This window comes from Grampus griseus (genome assembly GCF_964374135.1).
Source record: "Grampus griseus genome assembly, chromosome: 19".
Lineage (NCBI taxonomy): Eukaryota > Metazoa > Chordata > Mammalia > Artiodactyla > Delphinidae > Grampus > Grampus griseus.
In genome coordinates this window covers 12,042,171-12,064,926 of record NC_139013.1, presented here as the reverse complement: position 1 = coordinate 12,064,926, position 22,756 = coordinate 12,042,171, and the positions used below count along the sequence as shown (strand labels likewise).

General features: G+C 53.4%; 1 protein-coding gene across 1 annotated transcript; it reads right to left on the bottom strand.

Moving 5' to 3' along the window:
• Nucleotides 1-776: 776 nt before the first annotated feature.
• Nucleotides 777-22,644, bottom strand: COQ8B (coenzyme Q8B). The gene is made up of 17 exons (XM_082676509.1): nucleotides 22,420-22,644; nucleotides 21,885-21,984; nucleotides 20,936-21,011; nucleotides 18,760-18,864; nucleotides 18,504-18,623; nucleotides 18,297-18,363; nucleotides 16,075-16,152; nucleotides 13,339-13,461; nucleotides 13,112-13,197; nucleotides 11,732-11,872; nucleotides 11,562-11,643; nucleotides 10,496-10,589; nucleotides 8,190-8,331; nucleotides 7,932-8,039; nucleotides 4,962-5,027; nucleotides 1,931-2,017; nucleotides 777-1,446 (listed from the first exon to the last, which is right to left on the bottom strand). Exons 3-17 carry the CDS (start codon nucleotides 20,936-20,938, stop codon nucleotides 1,165-1,167), a joined length of 1,584 nt encoding a protein of 527 aa, XP_082532635.1. The 5' UTR covers nucleotides 20,939-21,011; nucleotides 21,885-21,984; nucleotides 22,420-22,644; the 3' UTR covers nucleotides 777-1,164.
• Nucleotides 22,645-22,756: the final 112 nt, after the last annotated feature.

Sequence of the window (22,756 nt, the reverse complement as noted above, 5' to 3'; positions counted from 1 at the left end):
TCCTCCGGTGTGGCCACCGCCCCGCCACGCCCACTGGCCAGTCCTGGGCTGAGCACGCACGTGAATCTCGCTGACACGTTCCCCTAGGTCCATCCAGGCGTGGGCTCCCTTCCCCTCCGTGACCCCTGACCTCAGATCCCTTTAAGTTCCGCGTCCGAAAGATTTGCTTCGGGAGGCGCCTCGCGGTCTCTCATCCCCAAATCTTCCAGCTAACCCCACGGTTCTCCCAGCCCAGCGGGGGCGGGCAGAAGCGGTGACGAGGCACTTTTGCCAGGAGAGGGGGAATGAACAGACCCCGGCGTCCTGGTGCGCGATCGGTTCAGCTTTGGGGGCGGGGGCGCCAGGCTGGGACCGGCGAGCGGTTCTGGCCGCCCAAGTGCCCCCGCACCCGCCCAATCCTGTGGGTTTGGCAAAGCAGCTGGCAGGGGCATTAAGGCCCATTAGCAAAAGCGAGGTTGCTGGGAGCCGAGTGGAGGGAGCCAGGAGGCTGGGAGGTGGTGTGTGTGTTGTGGCGGAGCCGGGGAGTGGGGGTGGGGGTGGGGGTGGGAGGCCTTCTCAGCTGCCACAGCCTTCGGAGCAGGTGGTCAGCACGTGCGGAAGGGGCAGGGTGGGGGGTAGGGAAAGGGGAGAAGGAGGGTCCCCGCAACAGATGGCCCAGGCAGGACTGGGGCTTTCAGACAACAGGGTAGGAGGGGGGCTGGCCATCTGCACCTGGAGGCAGCCTGCGAGCTCCTCTCCCTCCCGCCTCAGCGCAGAGAAAAGAGCTGGGGGAAGGGGAGGGCCACTTTTATTAGGACCGAAGATTCAAACACCGGCCACATCTGGGGGAGACCTGACGCAGAGGTCTGGGGCTCCCCGTCTAGGTGAGTCTGATCTCCACAATGGCAGTGCGGAGGGGCCTAAGGCTCTCTCACATGTTGGCAGACATAAATTAATAGCTGGGTGGAGTTCCTGGATGCTCCCTTTGGAGTGGGGAGAGCAGGATACGGGGCTATGAAGCTGGAGTTCCCTAGTCCCAAGCCCAAGGTGGGTCCCCAGACCTGCAGCAGAGAGGGAAGGAGGCCTCAGAGCAGGGGATGGCCTGCTATGGGGCTGGAATCCCGAGATGGAGTCTCTGAGGGGTCGGAGCAGACATCCCTCTGGTTAGGAGGCTTCGGGCAGTGGCTATGCCTGGCGACTGGCCCAGTAGCGGTGGTAGGTGTCCTGGAAGAGGTCCCGGCAGGCGATGTGGGCATGGAGGCGGGCACAGGCCAGGAAAGCCCCCGCCAGCTTTCTGTGCAGGGCATAGGTCTCTTCAGGCGGTGGGCGAAGCCGGTGCTGCAGCAGTACAGGGATGAGGCCCTGCACACGGCGGGCAGTATCACCCGCTCCAAAGTCGTAGGGGCCCTGGGTGGCGAAGGGCTCCCCCAGGATCATCACGGCCTCCACGTGGGCGTCCGAGAATGCCTAGGGGTTGGGGAAACCAGAGGCAACCAGTGTGGACATACAGCCCTCCATTCCCCCAGGGTCTCAAGTATAAACACAAGCCCCCGACTCCCCAGAGAGTAATAGGCAGCCTCCACCCCTTCCAGACCTCCTAAGTGACAAGCAGCCCCCTACTCCTCCCAAAAGCAAGGTCCCTTCCTGTCCTCTCAGGGCCTCCAGTAGACAAATAGCCCTCACTCTCTCTAGAACAGAGAAGCAGCCTCTGTTCCCCGACCCCCCTCCCCATATCCACCAGCAGTCCCCCATTCCTCCCTCTAGAACAGATAAGTGGTGCCCATTTTCTCAGGATTCCTGAGTAGCCAAGCAGCCCCCATTCCCTCACGCTCCCCAGAACCCCCAGTACAGATAAGCAGCCCCCTTAGAGTTCCTCACTCATCCACAGTTTCCCCAGTAGAGAGAAGCAGCTCCCCACTCCCCCCGAGACACCAGCCCCTACTCTCCCAACCTTGGTCTCAAAGCCTGTGAGAAATTTGAGGTCTCGGGATTTCTGCAGGACCCGGTCTCTGTCTCCGTTGGCTGCAGCCATCACCACCTGGGGAGACGGATGTGGGCACAGGGTCAGAGGGACTCAAGGAGGGGTCTGGAGGTGGGAGCTAGAAGCTGGGCCCTGCCAGTACCCCCTTCTGTTCTCATCTACCTAAGCCCTCTCACCTAGAAGCCTCTCCTTCCCCACCTTACCCCTGTCTGTGTCTCTCTCAAGACTGTTCCAGAGCCTGGGGCTGCAGTGGTCAGGTGTTCTGCCCACCTGGCTGGGAAGGCAGAGCCTGCCTGGAAACTACCACAGTGAAACAGCACAGAGGAAAGCAGATGTCAAGTGGTACCCATGGGTCCAAACACTTAATTGGGCAAGTATGTGATCATGACCCAGAACTGCCTCTGAGGTTGCCATCTCTGTGATCACCTGCTTGATGTCTGTTGATGCCTGGTTCCTGCCCTGGACTTGGAGCCCCAGGAAGGCAGGGATCCCAGCTGGGTTTAGTCCCAAGTGGCGCTCACTCAGGAGGCCTTTGGTGAAAACCCCTTGTTAGCAAATCAGTGTTTGGAGCTAAGCAGCTCTCCAGCCACGCAGGATGGGCAGGAGTTGAGGGCACACGGACAGACAGAAGTGGGAGCCAGCCTGCTTGGGCTCCATCCCAGCTCTGCCACTTGCTGGCTGACTCTGGGGCAAGTCGCTTTGCTTTTTGGGCCTCTGCTTTCTCATCTGTGAAGTGGGGATGATGAAAGCATCCTCCTTGCCAGGTTCTTGGAGGATGAAGGAGGTCTATCTGTGGAGTGCTTCGCACGGTGCCCGCGTGTAGGAAAGGCCATAAATATTACGAGCTACTATTACTATTAAGAGGTAAAGAGGAGGGTCCCTACTTCACAGACGAGGAAACAGGCTCTGAGTGGGGAACAGCAAGGAGAGGAGGGGAACTGGGACGAACCCTTCACCACTGAGCTGCCCCTTCTTGGGAGGAAGGGGAATACAGGATTAAAGCTGGCGGTCCTGTTCCGTCCCAGCTCCCCCTGCCCCAGCCTCTCTGGCCATCTGTCACGCCTGTGGTCCTTGGGGGGTCCGTGTGACAGGCCTTTCTTAAACTGGAGAAGGCTGGGGAGGCGGCAGGAGGGCCGTGCTGAACAGGCCTGTGGTGGGGAGGGGCAGGGGATGTCCCAACTACCCAGAGAGGCCTCGGCTTTGTGCCTCGAGTGGCCTGCAGAGAGGGCCCCAAGGAGCCTGTGTGTGTGTGTGGGGGGGGGGGTTGCCAATTCCTTCTCGTCCCCATCTAAAGGGTGGCCCCACCATCCCCCAGTCCTCAGGTCAGAATCCCCTCCAGTCCCCACCCGCCCAGGCTCCCGGCCTGTCTTAAAAGACCACTCGTTATTCAGGAATTTCCAAATTCTCTGTCCCTCCCCTGCTCCAATCCCTTCCACGGCTCCACAGGGCACCCGAATAAAGTACAAGGTGCAAAGCATGGCTTCAGAGACCCAGCGTGACTGGGCTGCAGCCTCACTGCTGCCTCCTGCTCTGTCCCCACCTGCCTGCCCACTCCAAACGTGAACTTCCCTTTGGTCCTCTGGGATCTTACTACTCGGAGTGCGGTCCCTGTACAAGTAGCTTTGGCATCACCTGGGAGCGTGTTAGAAAGGCAGCACCTTAAGCCTAACTCCAGACCAGAATCTGCATTTTGACATGATCATGGTGGTGGTGGGGTTCTCGTGCACATTAAAGTTTGAGAAGTGCTGCTCTAGTCGGAATATCCTTTTCCACCCCTTGGCCTTTGCCCATGTTATCTGTCTGGAGTACCCTCCTAGTTTCTTCCTGATTGGTCTCCTCATCCCTCAGGTCTCAACTCTGATGTCTTCTCCTCCAGGAAGCCCTCCCTGACCCCCTAGGTCAGGCCAGGCTCCTCATCCGGTCTCCCTCAGTCCCCCGTGATTCTCCCATCCCAGCCCTGACCACTCTGGTCCTTTCTGTCCCCCTACTGGACTGTGAGTTTTGTGAAGGCAGAGACCTGGACTGCATTGGTCACTGTTGTCCCCAGTATCGTCTAGAATAGGACTAGGCACAGAGGGGGGTCAGAGAACGTTTGAATTGATGACCCAGTTATTAGAAGACCCGGGTTGAGGGGCTTCCCTGGTGGCGCAGTGGTTAAGAATCCGCCTGCCAATGCAGGGGACACGGGTTCAAGCCCTGGTCCAGGAAGATCCCACATGCCACGGAGCAACTAAACCCGTGGGCCACAACTACTGAGGCTGTGCACCACAACTACTGAAGCCCACGCACCTAGAGCCCATGCTCCACAACAAAGAGTAGCCCCTGCTCGCCACAACTAGAGAAAGCCCTCATGCAGCAATGAACTCAACGCAACCAAAAAAAAAGGAAGACCCAGGTCGAATGTCCAATCTCAACAAATTAATGAGATGGTGTTTTCTGTGGGCTCTGAGACAAATCAACCTCTGTGGGTGGGAAGGACGGGCAACATAAAGTGAGGAAACACTTCTCAAAGAGAGAACTGCTCACTAGGGAGCAGCTGGAGGGGAGGTGTGTGAGCACAAGGCTGGACACCAAGGCCCTGGACAGCATCGGGTGTGGGGGGGTGACAGGCTGGCCATCGTGGGCCTTTCTCTTAAGAGGCAGCTAGTGAGGGGTTGGGAACATGGGCTGTGTAACCAGACTCCCTGAGTTTGAATCCCAGGGCTGCTGTGACCTTGGGCAAGTGACTTAACGTCTCAGAGCCCCAGTTACTTCCTCTGTAAAATGGGGTTAAAAATGGTCCTCACCTCATAGAGTTGCTTCTGGTTCAGATCAGCTACCACATGTACAGCACTTAAAACGGTGCCTGACATAATATTAAGTGCTTGGTATTTGTTAGCTGCTATTAATATCACTATTATTTATTTCTTCATTCCAGATACTGTGTTTCTCCTTCTCTACAAGCCTTACTATCTGGCTTGAGGCTCGACCCTTCAGAGACTCCAGGATTGGGGGAACTCACCTCGATATAATGGTCTGTGAATTCAGTCCCAAATTCCCGGCTTGCACCGAAGTCCAGCAAGATCACCTGGAAATGAAGGATGGTGAAAGGGACACTGGGAGTCCACCAGTGCTCCCCATTGTCTATGGGGGTGCCAGGGTCTGTCCCTCTCTCCCCACACGCTGCCCCTCCAGCCCAAGTCCCCGCCCAGCTGCCTCCCCTGGGCTCCTGGCTTCCGATCTCCACACATCAATCCACCCCCACGTGAAGCTGAAGGGACGTGGTTTTTATTTTTGGGGTCCTAGTTGTTTTTATAATAACATGTTTTAGGCTCAGAAAAAAAAATCTGGAGAATAATAAAATATATGGGAAAGTAAAACCAACATCCACAAATCCTACCACCCAGTTTAAAATATGAAATACTACCAATCTAAGTGGGGCCTGATCCTACCTCCCCCCATCCCCACCCTCTCTTCCAGGGTCACCACTTTCCTGAAATTATTTTTATTATTAAATTGTTTCCTGAAATTCCCATGCACGTGTTGCTATGTTTTCTATACATATGTGGATCCATGAACAAAACGTACTAATGTTTTGCATATTTTAAAACGTCATTTAAATGGTATTTATAATAGTTATGCTGCAAGTTCTTTGTGTTCGACATGGTTTTGCAATGCATCCCCATCGCTCTAGCTCATTCATTCCTTCACCGCCGTGTAAGATTTTGTTGCGTGAATATATCATAGTTATCTGCTTGATGGGCACTGTGGTTATTTCTAGGTTTTGCTGTTAGAAGCAGTGCTCGCAGATGTAGAGAACAAACGTATGGATACCAAGGGGGGAAAGGGGCGGGGTGGGATGGGGTGGGGAGGTGGTGGTGGGATGCACTGGGAGATTGGGATTGACATCTATACACTAATATGTACACAACAGATAACTAATAAGAACCTGCTATATAAAAAAATAAATAACATAAAATTCAAAAAAAAGGGACTTCCCTGGTCATGCAGTGGTTAAGAATCCGCCTGCCAATGCAGGGGACACGGGTTCGATCCCTGGTCCGGGAAGATCCCACATGCCGCGGAGCAACTAAGCCCGTGTGCCACAACTACTGAGCCTGCGCTCTAGAGCCCGTGAGACACAACTACTGAGCCCATACACCACAACTGTTGAAGCCCATGCGCCTAGAACCCGTGCTCCGCAACAGGAGAAGCCCGCGTACCACAACAAAGACCCAACGCAGCCAAAAATTAATTAATTAATTTTAAAAATTTAAAATAAGTAAATAAAATAATGTAGATAAAATGAACCAAATAAAGTTGAAATGTTTAAAAAACGGCAAAAAAAAAAGCAGTACCCCATGAACATGTGTGTAAGTTTCTCTACAACAGTGGAGTTCAAACTGTTTATCATAACCCACAGCAAGAAATGAAGATTAGGGGCTTCCCTGGTGGTGCAGTGGTTAAGAATCCACCTACCAATGCAGGGGACACAGGTTCAAGCCCTGGGCCAGGAAGATCCCACATGCTGCGGAGCAACTAAGCCCGTGTGCCACAACTACTGAGCCTGCGCTCTAGAGCCCACGTGCTGCAACTACTGAAGCCCACGTGTCTGGTGTCCATGCTCTGCAACAAGAGAAGCCACCGCAGTGAGAAGCCCACCCACCCCAACGAAGAGTAGCTCCCGCTCGCCACAACTAGAGAAACCTCGCGCACAGCAACGAAGACCCAATGCGGCCAAAAATAAATAAATAAATAAAATAAAGTTATAAAAAAAAAAAAGAAATGCAGATTGTCCTGGGCACCAGTGCACATGCACATATAAACATAAAACAAAAGTGTCCTGAAATAATACGCATCCCTCCCATCTGCAACACATTCTATCCTTTTAAAACAAAAACTGCTGTTCAGACCCAGTAAATTGACGTCAGGCCTCTTATCACCACACCCGAGGAAGGAAAACACCCCCCCTGGGGTGTGAGCCTTGGAGGGATGCAGGCTGTCTGTGCACTTGGGGGGAAGAGGGTGTCAAGGGACTGAGGCTGGACTAAGTGGGGTCATGTCACACCCAGCACAGGGCTCACTTGATCCTGAGGGTGTTGGAAGCTGTAGAAGGGACAGCTTGGCCAGATTTGTGTTTTAGAAAGACCCCTCTGGGGACAGAATGGCACGGACCACTTTGGAGAGCCACTTAGCAACCATGCACGCTGAGAGTTTTTCAGTCCCAACTGTCACCCCCAGGCCTTTGGACAGCCTGTGTCCTTTGCCAAGTATGCTCCTCCCTGCTCCTTGGATGGCCGTCCTCCTCTTGTCTTTCTGCTTTCACCTTCCTTGGCCCCACCCACTCCAGGCAGGGTCAGCCACTTTCCTGGCTTCCCACCACCCCCTGTGCCTCCCCCATCACTGGGCCCTCGCCTGTGCTTCCTCATCAAGGGATTAACTCCAGGTCACACTCTCTGGTGATGGGTCCCTGCACTGGACTGAGAACTCTGGGAAGGCAAGGATCAGGTTGTCCTGGCATCACTTTCAAGAGGCAGTAGGTGCTTGGTGTGTTCTAAATGAATGATGGGTGTGGTAATGATGACTGTCTTGCAAAAGTGGTGCTCCCTCTTCTCTACTGCCACCAGGGAGCCACTGCCCAGCCAGGGACTCCATTTCCCAGCAGCCCCTGCATCTAGACTAGCCCCATGACCAGTTCTTATCGGTGGAATGGTGAAGGGAACGATGGGTCACTTCCAGCCAAAGCAGTTAGACAGTGGGTTACCCTCTCAACCTCGCTTTCCCCTTGCACTGGAAGGAGAGCCTTTCAAGTCCTAGGGGATAGCACACTCACAAAAGGGAAGGAGCCTGGGTCCCTGACTCACTGCATGGAGGAGGGCCACTCCAGCCTGTTACCTGGGTAATCAACTACTACTGTGTTGAGCTACTGCCATATTGGGAAATATCTGTTACAGCAGCTAATGTACCCTGACACACAACACAAGGAACCAACCTGGTGGCTGGAGGCATCATACAGGAAGTTGGCCCAGTTGGGGTCCGTCTGCATGAATCGGAACTCAAACAGCTCCCGAAGACAAAGCCTCAGGAGCTGGAAGCAGATCTGGGGTGGGAAGGAGGAGCAACAGACATCTCAGAGCCATGTGCCCCTGTAAAGCCCTCTCAGGCCTGGAGAAGGACCATGGGTCTGGGTTGCCCTGTCAGCTGTGCCCCAGAGCAGCACCCTCCCTACTGTCCCATGAGCCTCACATACCTGGTTCCGGATGTCCTGGCTCAAGCCCTGGCACTGGTCCAGCGGGACCCCTCCAGCCAGCTCCATGCCCAGCACCCGCGTCGTGCACAGCTCCTGAATAACGGCTGGCACCCGAAAGAAGGGGTCGTCTGCCAACAGCTGCCTGGGGCAGATGGGAGGGGCGGGGATGGGACTTCACACTTCAGGCCCCTGTGGCCCTGCTCGAGGCCTCCCCCTCCTCTGAGGAGTCTTCCATGAACAGTCTTGGTCTTGCCTTTCCTCCTGCCCTTCTCTTTCCTGTCTGTCTGGAGTGATGGCCAATACCTGGTTGGATGGACATTCATTCAGACATTTCACTCATTCACTCATTCACCAAATATCTCCATGGCACCCACTCTGTGTCTGCGCCTAAGCTGGGTGCTGCTGGAGACCCAATAACCATCTCCCTTCCGGAAACACTTCTCTGTTGGTCGCCCCGGGATGAACTCAGTGTATTCATTAAGCTTGGTGAGCATGACTTTCTGATCAACTTATCAATGAATCCATCCAAAAAACAGTCACTCGCATACAAATCTCCGAGTCCACAGTGATGCTCACCGGCCACTCCTTGGAGTCATTACTCTGAACACTGGCTAATAAAGGGAAAGAACCTTTCTCGGTGTCCATCCCTGGGCTGGATGATGCTGGGTGACAGAGCAGTAGATGAGCCCCAGGCGCGACCCCCCCCACACACAGCAGAGACCACACTCTAACAAACAGACCAATGATAGATTGAGATAGGTGTGTCAACGCAATATCTGGGAGGCAAAGAATATGAGCGAGGCCTCTGGTTGGGGACCTGTGGGATGGCTGGAGTTGGGGGGTGGGCGGACAGGGAGATGGGGAGGAGCCGGGAAATGAGAAATGATGTGGGTTTTTTTTTTTTGTTTTTTTTTTTTGCGGTACGTGGGCCTCTCACTGTTGTGGCCTCTCCCGTTGCGGAGCACAGGCTCCGGACACGCAGGCCCAGCGGCCATGGCTCACGGGCCCAGCCGCTCCGCGGCACGTGGGATCTTCCCGGACCGGGGCACGAACCCGCGTCCCCCGCATCGGCAGGTGGACTCTCAACCACTGCGCCACCAGGGAAGCCCAATGATGTGGGTTTTATCCTAAGAGCACTGGGAAATCCCGTGAGGTGGTGGTCTCCCCAGATCCCACACTGGAGTGCTCTGGCCCAGCCCAGCTGACACTCTCCATCTCCAGGTCCTGCTTTGGGGGCTTGTATTTTTGTCCTTGTTTATCAGATCTCTGACGTTTGATCTGCTCCTCACAGGGCAGGACTCTGCTGAGCATTCAGTCAGCACAATTCCCTTTTATCCTCACTCCCCCTGAGGAGGATGCTCTCCTAAGGCCGCTGGGCAGATTAAGGCCACCCAGCCTGTTAAGGGCTGACCCAGGACTGGATCCTGACTGGATCCCACATCTGAGTCCATGCCCCTAACCATTGCCTTCTACTGCCCTTTCTCTGGCTTCGTATCTACGGAGCCGGGCTCAGTAAACGTGTGGGCCATGCTCCACGCTGTGGAAGGTCTCACCGAGGTGTAATTAATTGCCGCTTATCATGACGCCGCTAAGATACAACCACTGTTCCGTGTAGCTGTAGTTCATTCATTTTTGATGCTGTACGAATTGTGCCGATGAACATACCGTAACTTATTTATCCACCCTGTTGGATGAATTTGATAGATTTGGGTTGTTTCCAGTTTGGGGCTGTTGCGGCTCTGAGTATTCTCGAAGTCTGATGGCGTGTACTGGCATTAAGGGTCACTAGAGTATTTAGCCAGGAGCGCAACTGTTGGGTTGGATGTGAACACTGAGGCTTGATGATGCCCAACCGTTCTCCAAAATGCTTGTGTCAATTTCTCCCTCTGTCCACAGTGTACAAAGGATGCCCTGGAGCCCCGTTCTCTCCAACTCTTGACACAGACAGACTGCTTCATCTCTGTTAGTCTGGTGGGTGTAACGGTATCTCATGTGACGGAGTGCCTGTTGACAAGTCTGTCTCCCCCATCAGACTGCAGTGGTTCTGCGTCCCATTTGACAGATGAGAAAGTAGAGACATTTAGAGAGAGGAAGTGACCTGCCTAAGCTCACAGAGGACACAGGGTGTGAACGAAGTAATGAGTGAAGGCACGGATGGATGAACAAATGAAGAGAAAGAGTCTGTCAGCCCTACCCCAGGGCTCCAGCTGCCGGAGGCTGTGAGGGCATCCACCTCTCTCTCAGCCCGGGAGGGAAGCTGGAGGGAGGAAGGGGGCCTCCAGGGGCCTGTAGGGGCCTCGGCTCACCTGAAGTTCTGGGCACAAGCTGCCTCACGACGGTAGTCACATTCCAAAGCCAGCTCCCGCTGCAAGGCCTGCAGGCTCTGCTCTGCAAACAGGCCTGAGGGGCGGCAGCCGTGTCAGACAGGGAAGGCCACAGCCTGCCCCTCGCCCCCTGCCCGACCCCTCAGGCTCCCACTCAGGGATGTCTTCTCTTGCCAGTCGTGCCTCTCACTCTGTCCTTGTCTCACCGTCCCTCACCCCGTCCACTTCATGCCTTTTACCCGCACTGTCTGGCCACGCACTCCCCCTCTGTCCTTCACACAACTGCAGGCTCCACGGAAGCCTCTCTGCTCGGGTCTCTTTCTCAGGCACACACAGCGGTCCTTAGGCCCCCATCATAGTCACATCTGCCGCCTATTCTCTGTCCATTTTTCTTTTTAAAAAATATTTTGGCCGCACCTCGTGGCATGTGGGATCTTAGGTCCCATCTTAGTTCCCTGACCAGGGATCGAATCTGGGCTCCCTGCACTGGCAGCGTGGAGTCCTAACCACTGGACCGCCAGGGAAGTCCCTCTCTGTCCTTTTTTTCATACTCTCTCACACTGCTCTCAGTGTCTCTGAAGCTTACTTCTGGGCCTGACTCTCTCCCTCTCTCCCTCGCTCGCTCTCTCGTGCGCGCGCGCACACACACACACCTCTGCTCCATCTCCCCCAGGCGCTGTCTCACATGCTGTGACACACACCCGAGGTCCCACTTACGCTCCCTTCCTGTTTCTGTGGTTCTTTCTCAGGCCTCCAGTCCCTCTCCACACACCCCCTGTGTGTCTGTTTCTGGATTTCTGTCTGGGCTCCTGTTGGCATCTCTGAGTTTGTCTTTTTCTCACACGCCCATACTACTCTGGGCTTTCCCCGCCGCGGTGTCCCTTTGTTCTGTCTCAAACACGCAGACTGAGGCGTTCACTCAGGCTCCCACACACAAGGGCACACCCTGCCCCGAGCTGGCCCTCCACCTCCCCCGCCCCCCCCATCTAGCCCCGCTCTCCCTCTTCAGGGCGACCCTCCCACAGTCAGGGTGGATTGGGCGCCTCACCCTCCGGCACGGCCACGCTCATCTTGAGCACCGCCAGCAGGTTCTGGATGTCGCTCTGGATGCTCTGGGCGACGCCTGGGTACTGGGAGGGGAGAAGGGGAGGAGGATGGGAGTCACCCCTCTGGGGCGGCCGGGTGCCCAGCCCACCCCCGCCCCACCTCCCCTCTCACCTGGATCTTCACGGCCACCTCTGTCCCATCCCTCAGCACGCCCTGGTGCACCTGCCCGATTGAGGCAGCAGCAAAGGGCACCTCCTCCAGAGAGGCCACCTTGGCCTGCCAGTCCCTGCCGAGCTCCTCTTCCAGAACTCTCTGGGGATAGTGGTCATGACAATCATCACCATGGTTTCAGGCAGCCGGGTTCACATTCTGTGCTGAGCGCTTTGCACGTTAATAACCCCGCTCACCACACGTGGGGCCCTGGGCCAAGCTCTCGGCCGCTACCCCACTTTACAGATGAGGAAACTGAGGCTCAGAGAGACCTCTTGACCAAGGTGATGAGCCAGGCGCTGGCAGACTGGGAGGCCCAGCTTGAGCCCATACTCCCAAGGCTGTGCAGACTGATGTGTGGATTGCTATTATGTAAGGTTAAGATTGACAATAGTCCTTCGTTATACCCATATATTGTATTATTAACTCAAAAGTTAATGTGATAAAGAAGAACTAAAATTTACAGAGAGCTTCCTGTGGGCTGGGCCCTATATAAAGTGGTTCAGAGAAGGGCAGTAATTGTCCAGGGTCACATGGCAAGGGATCCGGATTCCGGATTCCACACCCTCGCCCAGGCATTTACTCAGTGCCTGGCGCTGTGCCAGTCTATTTACAGACACTCTCTCCTTTAATTAAAAGACCGGTAATAAGAACAGGTAACACCTGCATGTCACTTACGGGGTGTCAGGGACCCTTCAAAGTGCTTTACACATACACTGATTTCCATAGCCCCATGATGTGGCCGTTGCTATCACTACCACCAATCACAGATGAGGTAACTGAAGCACAGAGAGGGCAGGCCACACGTCTAACCGCACAGGTAGTAAGTGGCAGAGCCAGGGTTTGAACTCCCGAAGTCTGGTCCCTGACCACAGCACTTCACCGCTTTTTTTTTTTTTTTTTTTTGCAGTACGCAGGCCTCTCATCGTTGCGGCCTCTCCCGTTGCAGAGCACAGGCTCCAGATGCCCAGGCTCAGCAGCCATGGCTCACGGGCCCAGCCGCTCCGCGGCATGTGGGATCTTCCTGGGCCGGGGCACGGACACGTGTCCCCTGCACTGGCAGGCGGACTCTCAACCACTGCGCCACCAGGGAAGCCCATTCACCGCCTCTTTAACAGCCCTGACAGAGCCCTGAGCCTGCCAGGAACTCGACTAAGTGCTCTACACCATTCTCTCATTTACTCATCACAACAATCCTATGAGACGTGTGCTTTAGTGGTCCCCATTTAACAGATGGGGACACAGGCTCAGAGTGAGACGGGGAGCACAGCCATGAAGGCAGGAGGGCCAGGCAGGTGAGGCACGCCTCCCTCGCCAGCCTTTCCCCCTCTGGGCGCTCACCTGCATCTGCCAGCGGGGCATGAAGTCGGCGCTCTGGCGAACCCGCTCGAAGATGCGCTGCAGCTGGGGGCTGATGAAGCTGTTGTCTTGGGAGACACCGGGAAGAGGGAAGCAGTGAGGGGAGAGGCCAGGAGGGGCCCCTGTGGGAGTCTGAAGTTGGGGCTTGGTGGTAGGTGGGGTAGGGTGGAACTGAGGTCAGGGGTCAGGAGTCAAGGGTTATGCTGTACCCTGGATGCTGAGCATTTGGCCAACCTTGAGGGCAGCCCCCCGAACCGTACACAAGGTCTGCACAATCCGCTCGGCATTGGCCTCCGAAAGGAAAATGCTGGAGCCCGGCCGGGAGCCTCCCTCTGGGGTGAAGAGAATAATCATTAGTATGGCAACCACAAAAATAATCAGTATGACACCACTGCACACCTACCAGAACGGCTAAGGCAAAAAAGACAATACCAAGTGTTGACAAAGATGTGGAGCACCTCGACACTGCCGATGAGACTGCCATGGCCCAAGCCCTTTGGAAAGCAGCTGGGAAGTTTCCAGTAAAGCACACACCTATACCTGATGCAATTTGCCTCCTAGGTATATCCCCAAGAGAAAGGCATAAATGTGTCCACCAACAGATACTCCAAGAAGGCTCACAGTAGCATTATTCATAACAGTCCCAAGCTGGAAACAACCCAAATGACCATCAGTAGAATGAACAGAGGAATTGTGGAATAGTCACAGGGTGACTATTACAGTGTTGAATAAACAACCTACAACCGCTCACAGCAACATGGATGCATCTCTCAGATAGAATGCTGAGCAAAAAAACCAGACACATACGAGAATACACTGTCTGATTACGTGCGTATAAAGGAGCAAAAACAGACAAAACTAATCTCAGGGGGTCAGAAGCCAAGACAGTGGAGACCCTTAATGAGGGGGGAGGTACCAGAATACAGCACGAGAAGAGCTTCTGGAGAACGAGGGCAGCAATTCTCTAAGTGTGTTCTGGGGGCCCCTGAGACCCTTTAGGAGGGTCTGTGAGATCAGAACTATTTTCATAATAATATTAATATGTTATTTGCCCTTTTTTACTCTCATTCACCCACAAATGTTCAGTAGAGTTTTCCAGAAGCTGTGACCTGTGATGCCGTCATTTCTCTGACAGCTGATGGAGAGAGAGAGTGTGTGTATGTGTGTGTGTGTATTCTTGTGTTTAAAATTTTTTTCAGTTTTAATCTCTAATACGGCAAATATCCATAAATACAACCCCACATAAACAAGTTCTTGGGGTTCTCATTCTATTTTTTAATAGCTTTATTGAGATATAATTCATATAAGATATAATTCACCCATTTTAAGGTGCACAGTTCAATGGCTTCTAGTATATTCAGTTGTGCAACTATTACCACAATCAATTTCAGAAAATTTTCATCACTGCTAACCTGTTAGCAGTTACCCCCTCCCATTTCCCGCATCTGCCTCCCCTTGAGTCCCTGGAAACCATTAATCTACTTTCTATCTCTGTAGACTTGCCTCTTCTGTACATTTCAGATAAATGGAATCATACAATATGTGGCCTTAAAAAAAAAAATGTGGCCTCTTGTCTCTGCCTTCTTTCACTTAGGATAGTGTTTCAAGATTCAACCACACGATAGCATGGATCAGTCCTACATTCCTTTTTTTTTAATAAATTTATTTATTTTTATTTATTTATTTTTGGCTGTGTTGGGTCTTTGTTTCTGTGCGAGGGCTTTCTCTAGTTCTTTCTCTAGTTCTCTAGTTCTTTCTCTAGTCTTCCCGGACCGGGGCACGAACCCGTGTCCCCTGCATCAGCAGGCAGACTCTCAACCACTGCGCCACCAGGCAAGTCCTACTCGCAACTTTTTATTTTGAAAAAGATCCAAATAGACAGAAAGACTGCATTCGTAGCACCGTGAATACCTGATTCAATGTTCTAACATGCTGCCTCACCCACTTTATCTGTGCGTGTGTACCCAGACACTGACCAATACTTTTGCTGACTGATTTGCACTCCACTTGTGTGAATAATAATAATCCCCTACACAATCACCGTGCCAACATCGCACCCAAGAAAATTAACGCTAATTCTTGAATACCCAGTCATATTCAGATTTTCCCAATCGTCCCCAGAAGTCTTTTCTTTTGAAAGTGTTTAGATTTCTATCTCTCTTTTTTTCTTTAATTTTAATTAATTTATTATTTATTTATTTTTTGGGCTGTGTTGGGTTTCTGTGCGAGGGCTTTCTCCAGTTGCGGCGACCGGGGGCCACTCCTCATCGCGGTGCGCGGGCCTCTCACTGTCGTGGCCTCTCCCGTTGCGGAGCACAGGCTCCAGATGCGCAGGCTCAGTAGTTGTGGCTCACGGGCTTAGTTGCTCCGTGGCATGTGGGATTCTCCCGGACCAGGGCTCGAACCCGTGTCCCCTGCACTGGCAGGCAGATTCTCAACCACTGCACCACCAGGGAAGCCCACCCAGAAGTCTTTCATAGTTCTTTTCTTTTCGAACATCCAACCATGGCTCACACGTTCCATTTGTCAGTTATTATCTCTCTAGTCTCTTTTTCATCTAGAATATCCACCCGTTTTTGTTTCAAGACATCGACATGTTGCGGAATCGTACCCACAAATGCTGATCTCTACACAGCCCAGTCTGTCTCTGTTGTCCACAGATCCTCACCGGCACTCCCGTTTTCACACTTCCTCTCCTGGTCACAGTTAAGCACTCAACTCTGGATGGCTTACATCTTTTTCTCTCATGACCTGCTTCTACTCAACACCATCCTGACAGCAGCTTCACCCTGTTCTGAGCACTCCACCATGACCCTAAGAGGTGGCTATGTTATCATCAGCTCCATTCTCCAGTTGAGGAAACCGGGGCTCAGAGAGGTGAAGCCACTTACCCCAGGTCACACAGCAAGGCCAGGGTGTGGACCCAGGCAGCATGGTTCACGTACCTGATTGTACACGTCCTCCGGGCAGGGACTTCTTGGCCATCTCAGCTAGTGCTCCCAGCCCCAAGCTCACAGCCAGTCCTGGGGAGTGAGAGAGGAGCCTGAGTGCCCACTTGCCCTGGGGAGATCTCCTCCCCCACCCCCTCCCCACCCCGCTGACCCTCTCTCCTCTCTGTCTCTCTTTATGTATACCTGTCTCCCAACTCTTTGTAGTCAGCTCTTTGCATCCCTCTGTCTCCAAATCAGTCTCTTACTCACTTTCTCCCTGCTTGAGGTTCCCTTGGAGGTGAGACTACCTCTTTCTCCATCCTTCTCTCCTTGTCTCTGTCTCCCAGGTTAGTGGTTCTCACCCCTGGCTGCACACAGAGTCATGTGAGGAGCTTTTGTAAATACAATGCCCAGGCCCTACCACTGAGGTTCTGGTTGAACTGGCCTGAGATGAGGCCTCAGAATTCTTTTTCTTTTAAGCATCCCAGATGATTCTAGTGTGCAGCCATGGGTAAGAAGGCCCCGAAATGATCCCCCCAGGACTCTCTGTCTTCCCATGACTCCTGTTTCTCTGTCCACATCTCCTCTTCTTCATGCTCACCTCTCCTTTTCTAAGTCAGTTATTTCTCCACCTCTGCCCTTCCGTCCACCTGGCATGTCTGTCTAGGCCTCTTTCCCTCAGTTCCTCCTTTGGATGTTAGCTCTCCGGCTCTGATTTCCTCTGCCTCCTGTCTCCTTGTCCTTAAAGACATCTCGAGTCACTCTGCCTCTTTCACTGCCACCATCTCTGTAAATAATTGTAGTTGGCATTTTCTGAGCACTTTTCTCCATGCCAGGAACCATTCCCAGTGCCTTTTATGCATTGACTCATCTTGTCCTCACACCCTCATGAGAGAAATTTTACAGAAAAGCTTCCATTTTACAGAAAAGGAAATCGAGGCTCAGAGAAGTTAAGTAACTTATCCAGAGTCACAAAGTGAGGATGCGGCAGAATCACCTGTTGAACCCCACGCAGCCTGGTGCCAAAGGTCTAACCAGTGTATTTGACTCCTTCAATCGGTATCTTTAAAACCTGAACCATGATCCACAGTAAAGAAGACGTTCGCATTATAACCAGTAGAGACCGATATATATATAATGTTTCATGAAACAAGACTTTCCCTTACTCTACATGTACACATATTTTCCATTCTTCTTCTTTTCTTCTTTTTTTTTTAGCTGTGTTGGGTCTTCGTTGCTGCGCGCGGGCTTTCTCTAGCTGTGGCGAGCGGGGGATGCTCTTCGTTGCAGTGTGTGGGCTTCTCATTGCGGTGTCTTCTCTTGTTGGGGAGCACGAGCTCTAGGTGTGCGGGCTTCAGTAGTTGTGGCACGTGGGTTCAGTAGTTGTGGCTCGCGGGCTCTAGAGAGCAGGCTCAGTAGTTGTGGCACACGGGCTTAGTTTCTCCGCGGCATGTGGGATCTTCCCGGACCAGGGCTTGAACCCGTGTCCGCTGCACTGGCAGGTGGATTCTTAACCACTGCACCACCAGGGAAGTCCTCCATTCTTCTCTTTAATGCTGGTTGCAACCTGCTAAATTATTTCATGCAGGGCTTCCCTGGTGGTGCAGTGGTTAAGAATCCACCTGCCAGTGCAGCGGACACGGGTTCAAGCCCTGGTCCGGGAAGATCCCACATGCCGCGGAGAAACTAAGCCCGTGTGCCACAACTACTGAGCCCACGTGCCACAACTACTGAAGCTCATGCGCCTAGAGCCGTGCTCCACAAGAGATGCCACTGCAGTGAGAAGCCCGCACACTGCAATGAAGAGTAGCCCCCACTTGCCGCAACTAGAGAAAGCCTGCACGCAGCAGACCCAACACAGCCATAAATAAATAAATAAATAAATAAATAAAAGAAAATTAGTTCATGCAGGTTGTGACTTGAAGTTTGAATAATCCTGCTGCATGACCCGGGGTCAAGTCACTTCACCTCCCTTAGCCTCCACTTCCTCATCTACAGAACGGAAACAAACACTCATTGATTCAGTGCAGAGACCACATGTGTATGGGGCCCTGCACATTCAAGTTCTCAATAAACACAACATTCCTCTCTATTTCTCTTGGTTCTATAGGACTTTGCCTTCATTCTTTTCCCATCTCTCCCTCCTCTCTCTGTCTCTGATCCACTCTCTCCCTTGCTTCATTGTGTAAATGTCACCTCCTCTGATCTAGGTCACAATCTCCCACAGTCATACCTACCCCCAAAGTTGGCCAAGCGGCTGATGCGGGAGGTGGGCACCTTGCGCTCTCGAGAACGGTCACTCAGCTGGGAAACGGAGAGAAGGTCTGAGTGGGAAAAGGTGGACACAGCACCCAGGAAGTCCAACCAACCTGCCACCACACCCTTCCCCAAGCTCGGGAGGCCAGCTGCCTTCATGGGTGTTGCTGGGTGTGGGGCAATGATACCTGGGGCCGGGCTGTCTTCCTGATCCGGGCCTCCCGTGCCTTGCGAATGTCCTCCTCACCCAGGCCCCTGCCAGGCCCATCCTGGTGAAGCTTTTGGGTCCAAGGACCCCCACATGGCCCCTGCAAGAGACGTGAACACCGGTAACGAGTGGAGAACGTACCATCAGCCTGGCCCCTTTAGACCCCTCCCTGTCCTTTGACTCCCTGAAGCCTCCCTCAGCCTCCTCCCCTTGGAGACCCCTCCCCAGCCTCTTACCCAGCAGAGGGGCCCAGGCCCCAGGGCCCCACAAGGCCGACCAGTAGTCCGGCCCCACTGTCCACAGGTCCCCCGTAGTAGGCCCCCCACCTCCAGCCACATTGTCTGGGGGAGAAGAGGAGGGATTATTCGGGTAGGAATTGTGGGACTGACCTCCCTGCTTTGCCCATCTTTGCCTCACATTCCTCCGTGTCCACCCTAAGACTCCCACCACCAAAGACTTCCTCCCCTGTTAACAGGCCCCCAGTTTCGCCTGGTTCCCTCTCTCGTTGCTAAGATCCCATAGCTCTTCCCGAACACCTCTTCAAACCACTTTCCCCTGGTCCCACTCCGCGCCGTTGCTAAGGTCCTCCCCTGTTGCTAGACACCCACAGATCCTCCAGGGCTACCTCTCCACTCCTCTGAGCACCCCCATCGTTGCTAGGCACCGCCTTCCCCTCGGTTGCTAGGCACCCACAACTCTTCCGGTGTTCCCCCCTACCAACCCCGTTACTGGGTACTTCCCCCGGTTGCTAAGCACCCACTCCCCGGCTCTGGGTCAGCTATGCGCGCGGGGTGGGGGGGTGGGGGGTGGGGTGGGGGGTGGGGTGGGGGGGTGGGGGTGGGGTGGGGGGGGCGGGGGGGCGGCTCCTGCATTTCTGGAAGGCTTCTCATGCCCGCCCCCTCCGGTCAGCTAGCGAATGACGGAGGAGCAGATCAGGGGCCTCAGGGTGGGCTGGGCCACGGCCTAAGGGTAGGGTAGGGTGGGCTGGGCCACAGCCGAAGCGCTCACGTGCTATTTTGTGCCCTTCCACTCACTTCAAAGTGCCTTGTCCGCGGCGGACCTTTTAGTTTCCTACCCGTCTATTTTACAAACATTCCTCTCCTTTACAAACTCCACACCTCTCCTTTGCGCGAACATTTTGTCAGCCTCCGTTTCCCTTATTTGTACCCCTAGTAGGCTCAACATCTCTCCTTTGAACACACATCTTCCCAGCAAACATTTCCCTTTCACATGGAGCCCCTCCACTTTGCACACTCACCCTCTGCTTCAAATACCCATATCCTGGTACCCAACCTCCTCCCTTGCACATATAACCCCCCTGCCTTGCTCACCAGCTGTTTCCCTCGGTGTGCATGCACCCCCTCACACCTAGCCCTTTGCACGCTGGGCCCCTGTTCCCTCCTACACCCTGCTCTCTCAGCTCCCCGCCCACCTGCAGGATGGTGAGTGGGAGCCCTTTGTTTCCCGTAGGCCTGACATTTTCCAGAACACACTCGGCCAACATTCCCCGTGCTGACTCAGGAGCCTTGGCATCCCGAAAACCGGCTCCCGGCCCATCTGGGTGTGTGTGTTGTTGATGGGGGAGGGAGGACGGACTTAAAGCCTGCTTCCCCGCCCCCCCCCCCATAAACTGACTCACCCCTCTTTTCACAGTCTGGAATAGAAGCAGCTGGCTGGGAGGAGAGAGGATATGACACTCCCCACACAGAACTGCCTCCCCCAAACCCTGTCTAACCCCCTTTGTCAGGAATCAGACCTCCCTGACCTTCCTTTGTCAGGAATCAGACCGCCCCACACCTAACCTGGACTAGCTCCAGGACAGAAGTCTCTGTCCCTGTGCTACGTGACCTCGGAAGAGCCTCAACACTTTCTGGATCTCAGCTTCCCAGCCTGTATGATGCATTAGGGGGACCCTGCTATGACTTCCCATTGGTCTGTAAAGAGATGATTCATTTTAGAGCCCTGGGTCTGTGCCCAATGCCCCTTTCCAGGTGACTGTTTCAAAACAGAAACCACCCCCTGTGCTCTTCCAGACACAAGGGTCTGACTCAGGAGCGAGGTGGCAGCTCACTCTTGGGGGCAAAATATACAAAAAGTACCTATGACAATAACTTATCCTACAGGGCTGTGACTCATGGTACCAAGCCTGGTATCAGATACATGAGATCATATCAAATAGCCTGGTGGCTACAAGCAAAGACTACAGGCTGGCAGAGCTCTGAGCCTCGGTGTCCCCATTTATAAAGTGGGGCCATGGCATCCCCTCCTGCTCAGTGTTGGTGAGAAAGGGATGCAGTGAAACGGTGTCTGTAGAGAGGTTGGCACGGAGCTGGTACAGAACAAGAGCTCTATACATGAGAGAAATTTCTTATAGAAAAACTATTCTTTTCAAAATTTCTATTGAGCGTTTACCATTTGCTTTTCTAGGCACTGGGGACACAGCAAGGAACAATACAGGCAAAAATCTTTGCCCTCTTGGTGCTGGCTTCTGGTGAGAGGCACAATAAAATACATAAGTACATGTAATAAGGTGACACTTGTTAAAGAGAAAAACAAACCAGGGAAGGGCAGAGAGAGGAGGGAAGAGTGTGCGTTTAAATAGGGTGGAAAGGAAAGGTCTCACTGAGGAGACATCGTTTGAGTAAAGACCTGAAGGAGGTGAGGGAAGGAGCGATTGAAATAGCTGAGGAAAGAATGTTCCAGGCAGAGGGAACAACCAGTGTAAAGTCCCTGTGCTGAAGGTATCTCAGAGAAATAGCAAAGATGCCAATGGGCAGAGTGAGTGAGGGGAAAAGGATTAGATGAGGTCTGGGAGGTAAGCAGAGCCAGCTCAGGTATGGTGAAGACTGTGGCTTTTTTCCCCGAGTAGAATGGCAACCACTGAGGATTCTGAGCAGAGGCGGGACTGATTTACAGAAAATATTCTTACTTCCGGCTCTTCTTCCAACACCCCCAGCCTCAAAATCAAGTTGTATCACTCGATAGTGACCAAAGGGACTTCCCTGGTGGTCCAGTGGGTAAGGCACTCCCAATGCAGGGGGCCGGGGTTTGATCCCTGGTCAGGGAAATAGATCCCGCATGCATGCTGCAACTAAGACCTGGCTCGGCCAAAATAAATAAAATAATAAATATTAAAAAAAAAATAGTGACCAAAGACCTAAATTTTGGATTAGATGGGCCAAAGTTCAAATCTACACAATTGAGATGTGTGATCTTTTTTGCCCCTTTTTTTGGCCTCTCCACGCGGCTTGCGGGATCTTAGTTCCCCATCAAGGGATCGAACCCAGCCCCCCTGCAGTGGAAGCACAGAGTCCTAACCATTGGACTGTCAGAATTCCCTAGATGTGTGATCTTGACTCACCGCTTTGCCTTTCTGTGCCTCTGTTTCCTTGGCGGTGCAATGGGGATGATGATCAACCCTACCTTACAAGATTTTGGGTACAAAGCGGTAAGTACAGCGCCTGGCACAAAGCAAGTATACAAATGTAAATGCTGTTGTAAATAAATAAATATCCCCATAACAACCCTTTTTACAGATGGGGGAATGGAGGCTCTGAAGAGACAAGTCTGTTGGGAGAGGTCATCCAGGAAGTAAGTGCTGGAGCCAAGCTTTGAAACCAGGCGTTCTAGCTTCAGAGATTAAGACCCTGGTTTTGCCCGTCACTGAACCCTAGGCAAATTCTTTCACTGCTCTGGGCCTCAGTTTCTCAGTTGGTAAAAGTGACTGGCTCTTGTGGCATTGAACACACATTTTTCAAAACAGTAAAGTAATATAATGTATCCTCATTTTACAGGTGAGAAAACTGAGTCTGGGGCTGGGGCAGGGGGTTGGGAGAGGAAGTCAGTCGTTCAAGGTAACACGGCTAGGAACTAGCAGAGGCGGGTCTCGAACTCACGCAAGTAGAATTCCCAACTCTTCGAAAGTCCTTCCCGGCGCTGCGTGAAGAATGGGCGCGCTGCCGGACTCGTCGCCGGGGGTTATAGGGAGACTAAACTAGTCACTCGAGGGTGTGGGGACGTAGGGGTAATTGCGAGGGTGCTGCGAGGGGCCCCACTGATCGGGACCACGATCCCGGCGCCCCACACCTAACCTGGACTAGCTCCAGGCGCTCGCGGTTCACCGCGCGAATGGAGAGGGGAGGAGCCAGACAAGGCCCATACCCCTTTACGTCACGTCCGGCGAGGCGGGGCTTCGGGGCCTTTCCCGGGAGTCGTGGGCGGGAGTGGGGGTGG